Source organism: Lissotriton helveticus, chromosome 2_1, assembly GCF_964261635.1.
Source record: "Lissotriton helveticus chromosome 2_1, aLisHel1.1, whole genome shotgun sequence".
Lineage (NCBI taxonomy): Eukaryota > Metazoa > Chordata > Amphibia > Caudata > Salamandridae > Lissotriton > Lissotriton helveticus.
The window spans coordinates 250,908,245-250,926,961 of record NC_136059.1 but is presented as its reverse complement, the minus strand read 5'-3'; the positions used below and the strand labels follow the sequence as shown (position 1 = coordinate 250,926,961).

General features: G+C 45.8%; 1 protein-coding gene across 1 annotated transcript in view; it reads left to right on the top strand.

The window, feature by feature from the left end:
* HDHD2 (haloacid dehalogenase like hydrolase domain containing 2) overlaps positions 1 to 18,717 on the top strand; it is a 207,010-nt gene that overhangs the window by 132,820 nt on the left and 55,473 nt on the right. Inside the window, exon 3 of the mRNA XM_078674773.1 lies at positions 11,974 to 12,182. Within this exon, the coding sequence (XP_078530899.1) occupies positions 11,974 to 12,182 (209 nt within the window). The remainder of the gene's footprint in view (positions 1 to 11,973; positions 12,183 to 18,717) is intronic.

Below are 18,717 nucleotides of genomic sequence, written 5' to 3'. Positions count from 1 at the left end.
CAAGGTTTCTTATTAATAATTGACCTTTTTTGTCAGTTCTGTGTTTTTTGGAGGACTCTTGAAACTATACTCCCCGAGTTAGGTTTTGTGTAATTATAACTTCCTTTAGTGAGGGAGCCCCTATCAAGTTCATATTGAAATTGCCTGATACTGTAAGTAAACTAATTCCTCATGCGACTTTCAAGTTTATAACTTCTTCAGTCAAAGCTTTCGAGAGTTCTATTCTTGCCTTTTTACAAGGGTGGATGTATATGTTCACGGTCGCTATGGTGAACTTTTGGCCATTTGATGTTTTTATAACCCCGTCCATGATTTTATAGACCTTTATGTCTGTTGCCTATATATTTCCCCTCCACATGAATCGACGTGGAAAGATAAATTGCTAATCCCTCATTTGGGTGGCCGTAGTTTGATTCCAGCCGAACCGTTTAGTTAGTCCAGGTTTCCTGCAGCAAGACTGCATGGAACTTGCTCAGATATTTATGGTGTGGACATTGTCTAGTTTATTGACTAGGCCATGTATGTTACAGGAGCAGATTTTAAATGCAGTCTCGCCCTGGTTGTTGTATGGTCTCTTTTTCATTTCAATTTTCTTGTCGTATTGCGTGAGCCGGCAAGCCATCCCCATTGTGATTCGTTGACCTTACCTTGTGATAGGACTGAGTCTGTGCCTTCGTCCAAATTTGTTGCTGTGTCCTGTGAACTGCTTCTGGCATGTCACAGCACTGAATATACCCTTTTCTCCCTCAAATTGATTCTAGGACCTTCTTTGTGGGTTTGCTCCAAGAAGAAAGGGTACCCAGATGTTTTAGGTGCTGATATCAATATGTTTGAGCTTTGAAAAGTCTCTGTTTCTTTTATTACTATTTTGGCTAGTTCACCCGTGCTCCATGTAACCCGCGTGTTTTCACTGTGGTGACGTTGGTCAGGGCTGGTGAACTCTACGGCATGGATATCTCTTGTTGTAGCAGTCCATAAAGCTGGGATCTGGTGCATGAGCTTCAGGATATTTCCTCTATTTAATGTGTCAAAGGAGCCTTTTGAGATATATTCTGGTCGGAAGAGTGTTCTATTGTTGGCATTATCTTGCGTTACCCAATCTATCTGTCCTGGACCTACGATTGTGTTGTTCGAATCGGCTTCTGTGAGATCCTTGTCCCTTTCAGTCCATGGGTCTTTATTTGACAGCATATTCTGCCCTTCCAGTTGCTTGGAGACCTGTTGTGGTGACGATAATTTAGCTAATTGATTTGTTATTGTTACTTCGATCTTGTTTTGACTATTTTCCGAAGCTGGGTCATTTCTTGTGCAATCGACAAGTTTCCAGCAAGTTTTTTCTTTCTCAGAAGCTCAAGTTTTCCTTTCATTTTGATATTCATGTATTAAGAGTGTCTTGAAAGGCCCGTGGTGAGGGTTTTTTGTTTATTATTCTCTTTTGAAGTATGAGATCAGGTGAGATCGTCTGTAAGCTAGCTGTCATAGGTCTGCTGACAGTCTGTACAATTTCATTTTGGTTTTGCTGCCAGTGTTGCATGTGTTTGGCCTCAACATTGAGAAGGGCATGTTGTTGTTCCGTTTGCTCTCTCTGTTTTGATGTTGATGATGCAGCAGATTTTATTAGAGTTTTGCTGAGGGCTCTGAATTGCGGTTCCTTTGAAGACTGGTTTTTGATTTACGGTATTGACCCTTTTTTCCAAGTAATCTTTTTGGGTCAGCTCATCCTTTTGGCTTTCTTCACCTTTTACTTTTTCTTTGTATTCTGCAGTTTCAGACTCAGGAGTTAAAAGAAGTCCATCTTCTGAGCTTGACTTTTTCCGTGAGTCCCTTGTGCTTTGTTAAATATGTAGTATTCAGGCAGCCTGGTTATTCGTCCTTTCCTCTTCTTTCATCTGCTTGTTTTTCCCTGGGTCCCGTTGTAACTGAAACGCCTTCTGGGGTCGCATCCACTGGAGATTCCTCCAGAGAGTCCTTAACCCCCCCAAATGTGCACCCTTTCTCTTGGTGTTTTTCCTTGCAAGGGGTTTGTGTGAGATTTAGTTGCAGCAGTCTCCCCGGTTTGAGACTTATTTGCGATGTCTCCTTCGTATGTTTGTAGCTGTTTTTTGTCCACCCCTGATGGGGTCATTAAGCTTGGGCCACAGATTTTGGGTGCTCTAGATTTAATTGAATCGTTCTGTGCCAGCACACTTGGGGCAACTTTTGAGCATCAGGTCTTTGTCCCTTGGCCTGCACAGCTGCAACGATTGGTGATTAGGGAATCTGGACTACCAACGCACACCAGCAGGCTGTGTGGCCCTGTGCTGCGAACAGAAAGCCAGCCAACCGACCCATGAGGTCTCTTTCTTCTGCTGGGCTCAGGAGTCGACTTCCCCACGAGCAGGACACTACTCCCCCACACAGGCTTCTATTTTGTCCTTTCCTGGGTGTTGTGTACACATCTCCCCAGGACTACGGAAAGTTGTCTCGATGACAGACCCCATGTACACCTGTGAACGGGCACAGGAAACTTTGGGCAACAAAGTGGCAACTTTGTAAAAGTTGCACACAGCCACAAGTTACATTAATTTCGACTTGGGGATAATGTTGGGCTTAATTTACTACGTTGTTTGATGCCTTACAGGGCCAACTTTAGTTGTCCAGTCAGAGGTTAGCACGGCTGAGGCGTCAACTTGTAACTCTCCACTCGGGTTACTAGCCTTGTCCACAGTAAAAACAGAAATTGCTGGGTTTCACTGTTGAAACATTTAAAATACAAGTTCCTCTTTCTAACATACAGCACCCTTCCTTAGGGCTTGCTAGACCCATCTTCGGGGTTACATGCATATATTAAAATGGGAAGATTAGGCTTTGCCATTGCTCTAAATGTCAAGGTCAAGTTAGCAGTTTAAGGGCCATATGTATGAAGGTACCCATTTGCGAATCTCAAATAGCGATTTTTTAGAAATCGCTATTTGAGATTTGCAAATTGGTATGTATGTAGAAAATCGCATTTTTTTTGCGATTCCTTAAAATTCCTTAATTGCGATTAGCAAATTGCGAATCGTAATTAAGGAATTCTTTCCCATTCATTCCTATGGGCCAGGAGGCCCATAGGAATGAATGGGTAGTTATTCTCAATGTGCGATTCGCAATTTGAGAATCGCAAATTGAGAATAATTTCAAGGGTGCAAGGGTGCCCAAAGGACACCCTGTTGCACCCCTGAAATTAGCATGGGTGCACATGTGGTGCTCATACATGCCCTAAGGACATGCATGTGCTTCACAGCGCACTTTGAAAAATGCAAAAAAGTGCATTTTTCAAGGAATTCACAAATTACCACCAAATTGAAGTTGGTGGTAATTTGCGATTCCTTAAGGCCAATTTGCTTTTTTTAAATGCTTCTTACATTGCATTTAAGGAATCGCAAAATAAGGAATCACAAATTTTGCGAGTCCTTATTTTGCACGCAGATTTTCTTAATACATACCATTTGGCCAAATTGCATTCGCAAACGCCGAAATTCTGTGAATTTTGGCGTTTGCGAATGCAATTTGGCTTGATACATATGGCCCTAAAACTGCCCTTCCAGTCTGCGGTGGCATACTGGAAACCATGTTTTACCTCTGTCGCACCCACGGTGACACAATCAGTGCTGCAGTCCCTGGGGTGAACCTCTAATTTACAGGTCCTAGGGACTTACAAGTAAGTTAGCTTATGACAATTGGGTATAAGCCAATCAAATATACACATTTTAACCCCTCCTATGCTCACGGTGCTCCGGTGCTTATGACGAGCTGAGCTCTTCATGACCGTTGGAACGCTCGCACGCTGGGCTGATTCCCCTGCTGTGCGAGCATTCTACACAAACGGTGTGGTCATGACGAGCTCAGCTCGTCATGAGCACCGTGGCTCATGACGAGCTGACCTCGTCATGAGCACCGGGGCGCTGTGAGCGCCCCCGCCCCCCAGCACAGAAGGGGGAAACAGCCTGCAGCGAAGGGGTTAAAGTCGTAGCACTGGCACTGAGGTCTGTTAACATACCTCAGTGCACTCTCAGGTCAAAAAACAAGCAGCATCAGTCCAAAACTTTGGGGATGACCATACAAAAAGAGGCATTTCCGTAAAAACACCGTGGTTAATATTTTGAAAAATTCCTCAGAAGTGCAAAGCATTACCAATTATCTGAATAGGTAAGCGTTTAATCTTATCCTACTCAAGTTCTGAGTTAGTGTGCCAATGACATTTGGCGTTACTATGTTTGAAACCAAAAGAACAAGTTACTTACCTTTGTTAACGCTCTTTCTGGTAGAGACTCTATCTAGCCGCAGATTCCTCACATTTTGTATATTTGCCTAGACATCAGATTAGATCTGGAAACTTTTCCATAATACCTCTGCGTGCCAGAAGGTGGTGCTGAGTTGCTCTGCACTGACACCATTCCGCTCCATTCCGGTAATGATGTGCAGGGCCTTTATAGTCGCCACTCCCACGTGCTGATGTCAGTTGCTTTCGAGACTGTCCATGTCCCAGTTTCAGAGCCACAAAAGCAAATTTGTAGACGGTGTGCAGATTCCAAGACTTGGGATCTTATTAATGAGTAGAGTCCAAACACAGAACTGGATGGAATTGTTGGTGAGTAATTTGCGGCTAGATAGAGTCTCTACCAGAAAGAGAGACTGAAGGTAAGTAACTTGTTCTTCTTATAGAGACTTCTGAGCGCAGTTTCCCACTTTTTGAATAGATACCAAAGCAGTACCTATTCAGAAATAGGTCTGTGAATGGACTCAAACCAGAAAGACCTGCAGGACTAACCGGGCAAAATGCCCCTTCTGGCAAACCTGACTGTCCAGGCAATAATGCCTTGTGAACGTATGGAAGAACGGCCACGTAACTGCCTGGATAGTGTCTAGGACAGGGAGTCCGCATACTAACGCAGTTGTAGCAGCTTTGGCCTCAGTGGAATGGGCTCGCAGTCTTTCTGGAGGCTACTTCTTTGCCAATGCACAACAAATTTTAATGGAGATGATGATCCAGCAGGAGATGGTGTGCTGCTGCATAGCCTTGCCTTTTTTCGCTTTGGCAAACCTCAAACCCCGGTGGTATTTGATACAATCAATTTAGAAGCTAAGCAGTCTCTGGGGTTCAAATAATGGAATCTCTCCTCCTCCTTACAGGGGTGAGGCAGAGCACAGAACATCATTGGGGTAAGGATTTGACCAACCTGAAATGGTGTCACAACGTTCGGTAGAATGGATGCCCTAGTTTACAGACCCAGCTTATCGGGGCAAAAGATGGTGTATGGTGGATGAACACAGAGAGCCTGAAGCTTCCTTACATGCTGTGATGAGATGATGTCAACTAGGAACACGTTGATTGAGGTGAGGAGTCAAATGGGGCTAGTATCAAGCGGCCCGAATGGAGTGCACATAAAATAAGTAAGGAAAAAGTTGAAGTGCCATTGGATTCATCACAAAAGGGGATGGGAAACACAGATGCTGCACCCCTTTTGAAAACCTCATCAAATACAGTTTTATTCTCACTGCCGTCTTCCTCCGGTTCTCCCTGACGCGTTTCAATGCACTGGGGCCATGGCTACGGGCTGGCACGCTTCGTGTTTTCGATTTCCTGTTACTTCAGAAACCGGTGGGGAATCTTTCACTCCCTCAGAGCCGGAGGAAGACGGTAGTGAGAATAAAACGCCGCAACAGACAGTAATCGCCGATTTGATATAAGCAAACAAGGTCCCCCATCCAACATTATCAAGAACGGCTTCAAGCTGTACCATACATTAAAAGAAAGTACAGATGAACATTTACATCAATGCAACTACAGGCTACAGTTTAAAAAAGAAAGGAGTGAACCCACAGAATTGACCTTTTAGGAAAACAGACAAGAGTGAGAGAGCCCTGAAGAGAATCTGGGAACTTGTTCCCCGGGTTCGAAACGCGTCAGCCTAGAGACGGAGAGAGTAGGAACATCTAGTGACAACCGACCAGTGCATGATCATTAAATTGACCACTCTTCCCCCCCTTTTTTCTTTAAATTGATCCTTACATTGTCCTTCATTGGTGTAATGTATAGTGATTATTTTTTGAAAAATCTTGCAAAGATTTATTGATTGTCTTTTTTGCAATTTGTGGTTTAATGTAGAAATGTATATAGAATATGTTTAATTGTTTGTACAGAGTTTGTATGTATATATGTCCGTTTGTGTAGAACGAATTAGCCTTTTTCTCACACATGTAAAATGAAGAACATAAACATAAAGTTATAAAAAAAGTCAAAAGGGTAAAATAAAAGTACCCAAACAAACTCAGAATTGTTATTTGTTTGTTTATAGCGACTGTAAACAAAAGTGGTGTAGGCAATTGTTGTTGTTAATAGATACTGTGGAGTTGTGGCAGGATGCGGATGGGGAGATCACCTGAAGTAGCTAAATAGCAGCGATAAAAGTATGTACGTGGAATGTACGAGGCATGCATACACTGTCACGCAGGTACCAAATTTACTCCTACCTTAAACGACATTATATCCATATAGCACTTTTGCAAGAAACACACTTAAATGGAGTGGAAGTGCAGAAATTACACCGCAGGTGGCGAGGGCGACTCTACGCTACGGGATACTCTACATATGCCCGTGGGACATTACTGTGGGTGAGGCCCGTGACCCCTTTTGCAATCTCACACTCCCGGGTAGATCCGGAGGGCAGATTCGTGGTTGTTCAAGGTAAATTAGACGGTCAGCCTGTGGTCTTGGCTTCATTATATGCCCCTAACACGGATCAGGGGGGTTTCTTTGCGCAGCTGTCTGTAGAACTGGTGCCTTGGCATGGGATCCCCTGGGTGTTAGGGGGGGATTATAATTGTGTTCTTGACATTGCATTAGACCGTTCTTTCCCGCCCTTGTCTGGCACTCCCATACATGTGGCTATGAAAGCACTAATACACTGGGCTTCACAGTGGGATTTGCATGATGCTTGGCGGAGTCGCAACCCTAATACCAAGATATATTACTATTACTCGGGTGCACACACACTACATGTCAGGTTAGACAGGTACATGTTATCAAGCGAGTTACTCCCACATGTTACTGATACCTATTATCTGGGCCGCACCCACTCTGATCACAACCCGCATACACTGGAGTTGGCGTGGGAACGTCCACACCCGCCTATACCCACTTGGAGGCTTCAACCAAACCTGCTGCTTGACGCTCCTTTTCGTAACTCATTATACGCACAACTTGCTCAATATTTTGATGAGAACACAGGCACTGCATCCACCCCCCAAATTGAGTGGGACGCATTTAAAGTTGGGATTAGGGGCTACTGTCTGGATACACAGGCTAATATGCAGAAACAACTAGACGGGGAACTGACGCATATAGAGGCCGACCTGCTCCGCAGGGAACAAGAGGCGGTGGAGGGCAATGAAGAGTCATTGATAGAGGCACACGCAGAACATGCACGTCTACTAGAGAGGCTTTGTCATCTTAATTATGCGGCCCACTCGGCGCGTACACATCATCTTGGTGACAAACCAGGAAAATTGCTGGCCTGGTTGATCAAACAGGAGGAACGGACGACACCTGTAGCAGAGATACGCACTAGTCAGGCAAACGTAGTATACACACAGAACAACATACACGCGGCTTTTGTAGACCATTACAAAGAGTCCCCCTCGCTGATATAACCAGATACCTCTCTGATATAACGCTGCCAGAGTTAGACGGCATGAATCGGGATGAATTGGATGCCCCCCCCGACACCTGATGTACTGCGTATGGTCATTATGGCCCTATCTAACGGTAAGTCCCCAGGCCCAGATGGGCTACCAGACGAGTTTTTTAAAGCCTACTCAGATCTCTTGATCTATGAACTTTTGAGGATGTACACGGCGGCCGTTTCGGACTCCTCCCTCCCCCCCACGTTGAAGGAAGCCAACCACATTTCCCTCCCGGAGCCTGGCAGGGACAACACGCAATTAGTCTCGTATCGACCGCTGGCACTTCTGAACACTGATTACAAGATACTCGCTTCCACACTGGCTCAACGATTAGCCCCCTTGGTGCCCACCCTCGTGCATAGCGACCAAAATGGTTTTGTGGCCCCTCGCAGCACCTCACACAACATCCGGCGTTTGTTCAGAGTGCAAAGTTATGCTACGCAACAGTGGCCCCGATCTGGGTGTCTAATGCTATATCTAGAAAAGGCTTTCGACTCTGTGGAGTGGCCCTATCTTATAGCAGTTTTGAAGAAATATGACCTGGGGGACGACTACATTAGTATGGTGGGCTTATTATACCAGAAACCCACAGTGCGAGTGCGCACCGACAAATTACTGTCAGACACCATCCGAGTCAGGAGAGGCACCAGGCAGGGATGTCCTCTATCCCCGCTGCTTTTGTCGCTCGTGATGGAACCCTTAGCGGCACTACTGAGAGCGCAGGGCACAGAGTGGGGGATTCCCCTAGCAGATGGTCTCCATACGGTCTCTTTATACGCTGACGACCTACTCTTGTTCGTCAGAGACCTGACCTGCTTGCCGCCGGCTCTGTCTGACACCTTTCGCACTTTTGAAGCTATGTCAGGGCTTAGGGTTAACTGGGCCAAATCTGGGGTGTATTCCTTCAGCACGGACACGCAGGAATGTGTGATCAACATTAACGAGAGGCTCACTTGGTACCCCACCACGTTCCGCTATCTCGGAATCTATATCTATAGAACCCTGCCAGATGTCTTAGAGGGCAACCTAGTGCGAGCTATCTCCTCTTTACAGGCGCAGATGGCCTTTTGGAAGACACTCCCCCTCAATGTGCCCAGTCGTGTCTCGCTGACGAAAATGATAGTTTTACCTAGACCATTGTATTATTATGCTAACATCCCGGGGTATGTCCCGACTCGGTCAGGAGCCTCATATGGAACACTGTAAATAAAATAAATAAATGTCGGAATTTGTAAAGCGCACAGCTACCTCCACCGGAGGTGTCCCGGCGCTGTCCGTATACCGCTTAGGAACCCTTCCTGGCTTTCCTGGGAAATGTCCACTCCTGGGCCCCCCCCCAGGTGCAGCCAGGCATCCCAGCGCTTTTAGGGCCGTTGTGGAGACTAAGCAAGCTATTGCCCAGAGTTGCAGCGTGGGACCCATGATCAGAACAGGCACTGAGGCGAGAATATCCAGTCAGGGGAATTAATGAGCCGGAGACCCGCCGAGGCGGGAATCGAACCCTGGTCCCTGGCCAGAGCTCTGCATCAAGGTCTGCCTGCTCTACCCATTGAGCCACACTTCTCCACATTAACACTGGGAGAGCCACACTTCTCCACATTAACACTGGGAGACCCCGAGTGGCGCTAAATAAACTCTACGCGCCTACAGACGCTGGAGGCCTTGTAGTTCCCAACCAAGAACTCTATTATCTAGCGGCACAGCTGCAGTGGGTGGCCGGATGGCTGAGCGGGAGGAACCTGTGCGATACTGCCACGGATGTAACTATTTGGACTCACACGCAGATCCACACATTGTTTCACCCCCTGACCTGTCGCAGATACACCTGGCAGTGGCCCGTAAGTGTTAAGTAAGAAGCCTGAAACTCACCCGTGCTGTGACGCCGTATGCCCGTGTGCTTCCGCTGCTTGGTACACCCCGAGACGGCGGGGTGGTAGGGGAGGCAGCGATGGAGCGATGGACGCAGGCTGGGGTTGACACAGTGGGAGACTTGTACGCAGACGGCGCCCTGGTTCCCTTTGAGGCGCTAGCTGCAGATACAGGCCTTCCAGCTGGGCAGTTTCTTTTACACGCATCTCTTATACACACACTCGTGCGAGCTTGGGGCGACATTTCTGAGGAATTGCCGGCGCACTTATTGGTGCAATACCTACATGTCATGGGAAATTGCTCCCATGTGGTCCATTGGCTGGCGCAGGCTCTCCTGACGCACCGCAGTGCTCCTCCCAACCGCTGCAAGACAAATGGGCGTCAGACAGTGGCAGGGCATGGACGGATAAGGAATAGGCAGTGGTACTGGCCGGTGCTACCAACATTCCGCGCTACTCCCGCTTCATACTTCTATACAATACACCGTGCATACTTGTCACCTGATAAAATTAATAAGTATTTCGCGATTGCAACCTCCGCGTGTCCGAGATGCTCACTTATAGGTGCAGACCTCCTCCACATGTTATGGTCGTGCCCCAACATACAAACATATTGGCTCACAGTGACCTTTGTACTAATGGAGAGTGTTGGGGGAGACTTGCGGCACGCTTGGGAGACATGCTTACTGGCCCTATACAAAGGAACGAAACATAACAAAGTCCCTTCTAGATTCTGGGATCTAGGGCTCATCACGGCTAAGAGGCTACTCACTAAGCGTTGGAAATGTAGTGAACCTCCACATGCAGGACACTGGCGTACCTCTTTTGATAATTGGGCAAGGGCGGAGAGCACTATTCTTCACAGGGAAGAGATGGCGGGACTGCGAAAATTCCCCATTGCGCAGCTTTGGGATGATGCCCTGCAGTTTTTTCATCGGGTGTGTCTTAGTAGGGGTGTTGATTAGACATTCCCCCCCCCCCGGGTCCAGCCTGGGAAGTAGGTAGGATAGGGGGCTGCGCACTCCCACGATTATTTAGTACCTTGTACCCACACGTAATACGGGACAGTTGCACCCAGTAGCAGCGCTACTGCCCACAGAAAAGGGATCCTACCCCCCACAACACAAAGGGCTTGATGCCTATATGACACGAGGAATTGACTCCCCCCCTCTGGAGGGAACTGAACCACGGTGGCTTCTTGCTTTCCGGCCCCCGCACTGGCCATTCCCCGGAACCGAAGACACACATCAGTGACCACGAATGGATGCACTTCTTGCTTTTTTTAATATTTCAATATTTCCCTTTTCTTTTTCAAGTTGGTATTAATTTTTCTTTCCTCTTTTTTTTATTTACATTCCAGTGTCACAATAGATTTTCAATTTGACACAGTTGTTAAGATGTTTTGAATATCGAATTATGCACCAACTGCCTTATACCTATATGCATCTATTAACGGTATCCTCTTGGGTGCTCTGCACTATAACTGTTAATGGATATGGGCTGTAAGAGACACGCAATTGGAAGGTCATACCACTTTGCATCACATCCATACACCCCAAGACGGGTTGCTCTCTGATTCATGTGGCTGCGCACTCTCTGAACTTCATTTCCACTAAACGTATCACCCTCATTTGTTCAGATCCCACGTCGGGCCTTATCATACTTTTCTGTTTTCTAACACATTATCCTCTCTCAGTTGAAAAACCATTGTATTTTAGATATGTAACAGACTTTTGCGCTCAAGGCACCCTCGAGAACATTCTTGCCTTAAAGGAGGTGATATGTGACCAATGTCCCATGGTGGATTGCTGTTTCTTCTGCAAGCCTTTGTATGATTACGGGATAATATGTTGAATTCTCTTGTTTACCATATTGATATGTATTGTGCGTGAACAGTGAAAACAAATAAAAGATATTCAAACAAAAATATATATATATATTGTGTAAGCCTATTTTATTAATGATTACTGGTGCAGACGTACGTGCAAATGTCTGATCCTAAGACTGGAGCGAGTTACATTTTTCCACACAGAGACACAACCTTTGTTACAAACCAAGTACTTCAGTGTTTTTTACAATCTCTACAGATGTGGCCCACCTGGTTATGCTTTTAGATACAGAAAAGGCTTTTCACTATTTGCCATGTTTATATGACACTGTGGATGCAAATATTTGCCTTCCAAGGTAAACACTATTTTGCACTCACGTTTTTTTCTGGTTATTAAAATCTTAAAGGTAACAATATGGCTTCCATTCCTACAGATATTTCAGAAAGTTTCTGATAGTTCCACAAAATGATTTCTTAATCTTAGAAATGTGATTGAAATTTCTTTCAAAGGATTTTGTAACTTCAGACCAGATGAATATTACAGAGATGATCTTTGCTTTCCTGTTCCAGATTACGGCACGCACCGGTGTCCATTCGATTTGTGACCAATACAACCAAAGAATGCAAGACAACCCTGCTGGACAGACTGAGGAAACTTGACTTTGACATTTGTGAGGATGAGATCTTCACTTCTTTAACAGCAGCCCGAAACCTTGTGGAGCAGCTGCAGGTTCGCCCCTTGCTGCTTATCCATGACCACGCCCTGCATGACTTTGAGGGTAAAGTAGCTGCACAAATCACAAACCTGCTTCCATTTGTTATCCTATTGTACATTGTTGAGGCTCCATAGTATTTTATGTGGGACATACACACCACATTCTCTTATTCAAATTAAGCTGTATATAGCTCAGATTAAAAGTTCTAAACTGTCTGTGTAGGGTGTCTGTTGGACTCTACCTAATTTTGGAAGATTCAGCCATTCTCATGACCTCAAGCTGGTGACTCTTTATTTTACACCACTCTCATTCTGCGCATGCCTGGTATACACCCACCTAACAGGTTCAATGCTTCCATAGACTTTAAGGGGTAACCCACTTTTTAAACCTTGAACACCCTCCAAAAAATAGTTTGTTTTCTATTCACTCTCTTAAAGACTTGATATGACCCATAGTTTTAACTCAAGAGTTTGACAGATATGCATCGGCCACTGATAAGACGCCTTCACCTCGGCCATGTAGAGAACCCTCTGTTGTTCTGTAAAATACACTACACAGATTCCCAAGGTGAGCACAATGGCATACAATCTTAGAATCATGCTTATTACGACAATTTCTGTTAACCTATCTCTAAGTGGTTCACCCTTACATTCTACATTTTTCAACAATCTGCAGTGCCTCAATATCTCCAGAAAGTAATGCAAATAAATACCCACACTTTGTAAGCCTCTTTGTAAATAGACTTGTCTATAGCACCGTCTACCAACTATTGAACATGTGCATGTTTCGAGACATCTACTTGTGGTTAATATATTGTAAATCAAGCTTTAGCTTTTCTCTCAGTTTTTTGTGACACACTTTGGCTTTAAGCCACAACTAAACTTTAACTAATGCCTCTGCAACCCACTTCTGGCGCACTCAGCCTTTACCTTGTTTATCATGAAGAATTTATTGTTCCAAAATCTTTACTGGTTGATAAACCATGCATTGTGAGAAAGTGGATTATTAGTTGGGGTGGATGTCATTCCACCACAAGACTGGAACGTCTTCCTGTACTTTTGAGGTGTGAGGCCAAACTTTTGCACTAGGGCAACCTTCCATAAGTGTCAGAATCAGATACCACCCTCTTCTAGACTCCGGAATATATCCCTTCCCTGTGTTGGTACCAACTCCCATAGTAAGGCTCCCCAGTTCTGTTGACCCACCCTGCGCCTTCTCAATGTCCTTTCGTAGGAGTCAAACCATTTGTCAGTTTTGTCCTCCACCACAAAGCTAGGCTAAATAACCTTGGGCAAGCAAGTTGTGAGTGGCCCCCTGCAGACACCTCGCCATTGCTGCCACCATATTCACTGCCTAAACAGCAGGAATGTGGTGTACTCTTTTAAAATTCACAACGAGGCGTTGTTGGTAACCTGTTAATCAACAACACAATGAAATGCTACTTGGTCACTTTAAATTATAAATGTGCATTATTGCACCTCAAGAACAGATCAGCAAATCTTAATAAATATAGACAAAATATTAGAAGAGTAGGACTGAGAACACATACAGAATTAAAATAATTTGTCCATTTATTGTTAAATTTAAAGTTCTTTCTCGGAACTGGAGGCTTCAAATCATGCTTTACTCTCTTCCATTTATTGCTCAGCAGTCTACTACTTCAAACATCCATAACAATGTGAGGTACTACAAATCCCACAAGTTCCAAAAGTCCACCAATCAGGCAGCTTGAGCACCCGATAAAACCATGTTCAATGAAAAGCACTTCCTCTTTATTCGCTGCTCAGCAACCAGATAAGTACTTTTCCTTGATTTGGTTTTATTGGAGTGTTGCATTGAAGATCTTGGGACTTATTGGTCTAATGGCCGTATGCCACCTCATACATGAGTATTATGCTACCTTGTAGGAATTTCACTGGGTAGTTGCGCTTTCTCAGGTATATTCTCCAATAATCAGACATGGCATTGGCCTTAACCCGGTCTCTCTATTCATCCTGCTCCATTCTTGCAGGGCAAACAGAGCTTCTAACCCAGCTGGGTCCAGGGAGCATTCCTAGCTGCGCGGCTGAGCTCGTCTTGGTCCCGGCCTCTTCAGGATGCTGCCCGGCTGCCGCTCCTCATAGGCTTCTTCCGCTGTACATGATGTCTGCCCCTAGAGCTAGCGATGCTCGCATCTATTCCCACCAGTGACACCGTCGGAAGTGTAGAGGCATGAGCAGCAGTTTGCCCCAAACCTATTCACAATTTGCTTAAGTTCAAGTAGTTTAGTGCAAGCCTTATAGCAGAACTGCTCGCTCGTGTTCTAGGTCTCCACAGGTGGTGATCTTGTTGGGAACCTTATTGCTGGGTTCCGCTGACATTAATCGTGCATTTCAACATTTAATGCTCCTGGCGTACATAACAGGCGATCAAGCCTTCCTTATAGCCAGTATAAGATTATTCAGAACCTGATCAACTATGGCAACTGCAGGGAGGGGAATAATACTGATCCTCCCTAGTCTATTCTTGGGGATGATCAGTATTATTTGCTCGTGGATGATGGCTTTGTTGACTCTGTTGACAACAGATTGCAGAGGGCTATGTCTCTCACCCTTGAGCCTTTGTTCTGTGGGATCCTGCTACAGGCCCGTCTGCCTCGCTCTCTAGCCCATTCTCTGATGGACAGTATTCTCATTTGCCAGGAGGTAAGTGTCCTCCTAGACAAAGAGGTTATGGCTCCTATGACGTTGCACCCCCACAGGTTCCTCAGCAGTTTGTTCCTGGTCGAAAAAGAAGGAACAGGGAATGCTACAAGTTATAAATCACTGGCAGTTCAACCAGTGGTTGTTAAAGCGCCATTTCAGGATGGAAGGCTTCCATGTCTTACGGGATATTCGACTGCCAAATGCTTGAATGGTGAGGCTAGACGTCAAGGATGCGTATTTCACTATTCTGATTTTTTCCCCCTCACCACGTCCCTGCAGTTCGCCTGGGACAGTCAGTTTTACAAGTTTATTGCTCTTCTTTTCGGACTCTCATCGCCTCCTTGGTATTTCACCAAAGTCATGCAACTTGTGGTGGAGCTTTTGCGTTCCAGAGGTGTCAACTTGATCATTTATCTGGACAAGATTCTCATTCTTCATTCTATCCTTCTCTGACATCTGGATCTGTCTCAATCCCTCCTTCAGTCCCTGGGCTTCTTTATTACCAAAGAGAAATCAGAGTTCACTCCTTCTCAGTCTATGTTGTTCCTGGGCTTTGTCATAGATTCAGTTCAATGGATCCTCAAGCTTCCTCACAGGAAGTTGCCACTGATAAGAAAGGAATTGAGGGGCACTATAGTGAAGGAGTTTATATGTCTCTGCTACCTGGCCTGCATAGTCAGTCTTCTGGCATTGTCCATCTAGGTTATCTTTCTGGGCCTGCTGCATTACAGGGTGTTAGACGTGTCAGTCTAAGGGTGGTCTTCCCCCAAACATTTTGCCTCTACTCCTCCATTTTGCTGAACTTATTTTGTTGGCCTTAGTACTCTGTGCACTTTGCCACTGCTAACCAGTTCTAACGTGCTAGTGCTCATTCTCCTAAAACATGGTTAAATTGGGTTATACCTAATGGACGTATTTATAAGTCTCTTGTAGAGTGCATACCACTTCCTCAGGGCCTATAAATTAAATGTTACCAGTTGGCCTGCAGCTCCTATTATGCCACCCACTTAAGTAGCCTTTTAAAACATGTCCCAGGCCCGCCGTTGCAGCCTGAATACAGTTTTAAACTGCCATGTCGACTTGGTATTTAAACCCCCTTGCTCAGCCTTAAACTCTCCTATTATTACATAAAAGTCACCTCTAAGGTACTAAGGAGCCCATAGGGTACTCTGTAACTAAAGGTTTGGACATGCATTTTTAAGTTTTGCATGTCCTTGTGGTAAAAAACTCCTACATTTGTTTTTGACTACTGTAAGGCCTACCCCTCCCATAGGATAACATTGGGGATTCCTTATTACATTTAGTAAACTGTAATTTCCAATTGGGAGCTTCTGGCTATATCATGTTTAGTGTCTATGAAATTGTAATGATAAACCCTTTTTATTTGTAAAGTCTGATTTTTTAATTTCAATTTTGAAAATGCCACTTTTAGAAAGTTGACATTCTCCTGTTCTTAGCCCTTTTGTGCCTGTAGCCTGGGGGTGTAGCAGTCAGTTAGGCTTTGTGAATTCCTTCCAGTCACACAAAAGAGGTATTAGGTGTTCCTGAATGGGCCATCTACTGACAGGATGGGGTGGGGTGGAGCTGAGTACTGCTTCACTTACAAATGAATAGCCTGTGCTTTGCATTCATTCAGATAGCTTAACGGCCCCGCATTGTCACTTCTCCCAGCTTGGAGCCAGGGCAGGGGAGGCAGGAAATTCCATGTACTTCAAAGCCACTGCCTAGAACTTTCTCCCACCTTCCAGAATCAGGGAACCAGGGTATAAAAGTAGGACCTCAGACAGCAACTCTTCAGTACACTTCTGGATCCGTGGGTACTCTGCCAGGAAGAAAGACTATGCTTCTGCAAGTACTGCCACGCTACTGGATTGCTACAACTTCCCGCCAGGCTTCCCTCACTACTGTCTTAATCTATCGTCCTCCCCAACCCACCCCTTCTTTCCTCCCTAGTATCCAGACCCCCCTGGCGACTCTAGTAATTAACAACTCTTCTATACTAGTTTTAGGGGACCTCAACTTCTGGCCTAATGATCCTGCCGAAAGCCCTCAATCAAAAGAGTTTACTAGCCTTATGACCAGCTTGAATTTCTTGCCGGTCATTCACAGTCCTACCCATATACATGGCCATATGCTAGACCAAATCTGGTCACTAAATGTCCCGTCTACATCCCCCATAATATCCCCGTGCTCCTGGTCAGACCATTCTATCATCACTTTCTCCCTTGACCTAGCGCCTCCGGACAAACCCCAGCTCCCCAAAAACACTTGGGTCCGGAAATGGGGCAAAACAGACATGTCCTCTCTCTGCCGAACTATGGCCAAAACTAGTCCTGATCTCTCAGGCCTTGCAGCTACTTCCCAGCTGGCCACCATTAATAACTGGCTTACCCTGGCGGCTGATGAATTCGCCCCCCTAAGGCGGCTCACAGTCAAGCGGGCCCATGCAGCCAACCGATGGTTTACCTCAGACCTCAAAGAAAAGAAATTAGCTGCAAGGAGGGCCGAGCGAGCCTGGAGGAAAACCTATAGCCCCGCACAGAAGACAATCTATCTGTCCGTTTTGCAAACTTACAAAAAAGGCATCCTTGAAGCCAAAACTGAATATTACACGGGCAGGATTATGACAGCCGAATCCCGCTCTAAGGAAATATTTTCCACTGTCCATGAACTGGCATCATCCTGCAGAGCTACGGCCATCACCCCCCCCTTCCCAGTCCCTTTGTAATTTGCTCAATGACTTCTTCATTGACAAAGTCATTAAAATCAAACACAACATCCCGTTGCCCTCCCCCACATTTGTCAATCCCTCCCCGCCCCCTGTTACCCTCGAACTTACTAATATTCCATTGCTAACCACCGACACACTTTTTCCTCTGCTCCACCGGGTCAAATCTGGCTCTCCTTTGGACTTTGCCCCTGCTCACATCCTCAAGGAAATCTACTTAAACTGTCCCACACCTCCCCTGACTTTTCTTAACGACTCGCTCATACACGGTATTGTCCCCAGCCCACATAAATCGGCGGTTGTCATACCAATCATAAAAAAACTTGACGCAGATTCATCCTCCCCCTCCAATTACCGCCCCATTTCCCTCCTACCCTACCTAGCAAAAGTCCTTGAAAGCCATGTCACGACCACCTTGAGCACTCATGTAGAGGCAAATCATTGCCTCTCTCCCTGTCAAGCCGGTTTTCGCCCCCTGCACTCTACAGAGAAAGTGGTGATTTCAGTAATGGACAAACTGCGCGAAGGTATCGACATCAACCTTCCGCAAGCCTTGATCCTCCTAGATTTGTCTGCCGCTTTTGACACGGTGGATCATTCCATCCTTCTCCGCCGTGTCAGGGCGGCGGGCATAGAGGGCTCGGCCCTCTTATGGCTCGAGTCCTTTCTCACCGGGAGGGCCCAGGCGGTCCATTTGGCTGATTTCACCGCGGCCTCCCGCAAGGTAGAGTGCGGGGTCCCCCAGGGCTCATCACTCTCCCCTCTTTTGTTTAATTTATACATTTACCCCCTCATTTTTATGTTACAGCAGCTGGAGGTCACTGTGTTCAACTACGCAGATGACCTCCAGCTAATCTTCAACCTCTCCCACCCATCCTCATCCGCCCAGAATGTCCGGACAGTTATGACATTCATCCAGGATTGGATGAACTGCAACCACCTCAAACTCAACCCGGACAAGACCGAGCTGGTCCTGACCAGAGGTGGTTGCAGTCCATGGTCCCCTTCCTTCTGGCCCTCATCCCTTGGTGTTCCTCCACTTCCCGTATCCAAAGTAAAAACTCTTGGGATCTTCTTAAATCCACAACTCACTATCCATCCACAGGTTAGTTCTGTGGTCTCTTCCTGTTTTTTTTCCCCTTAGAATAATCAGAAAAGTTTCCCGTTTCTCTTCCCCTTCTGCCCT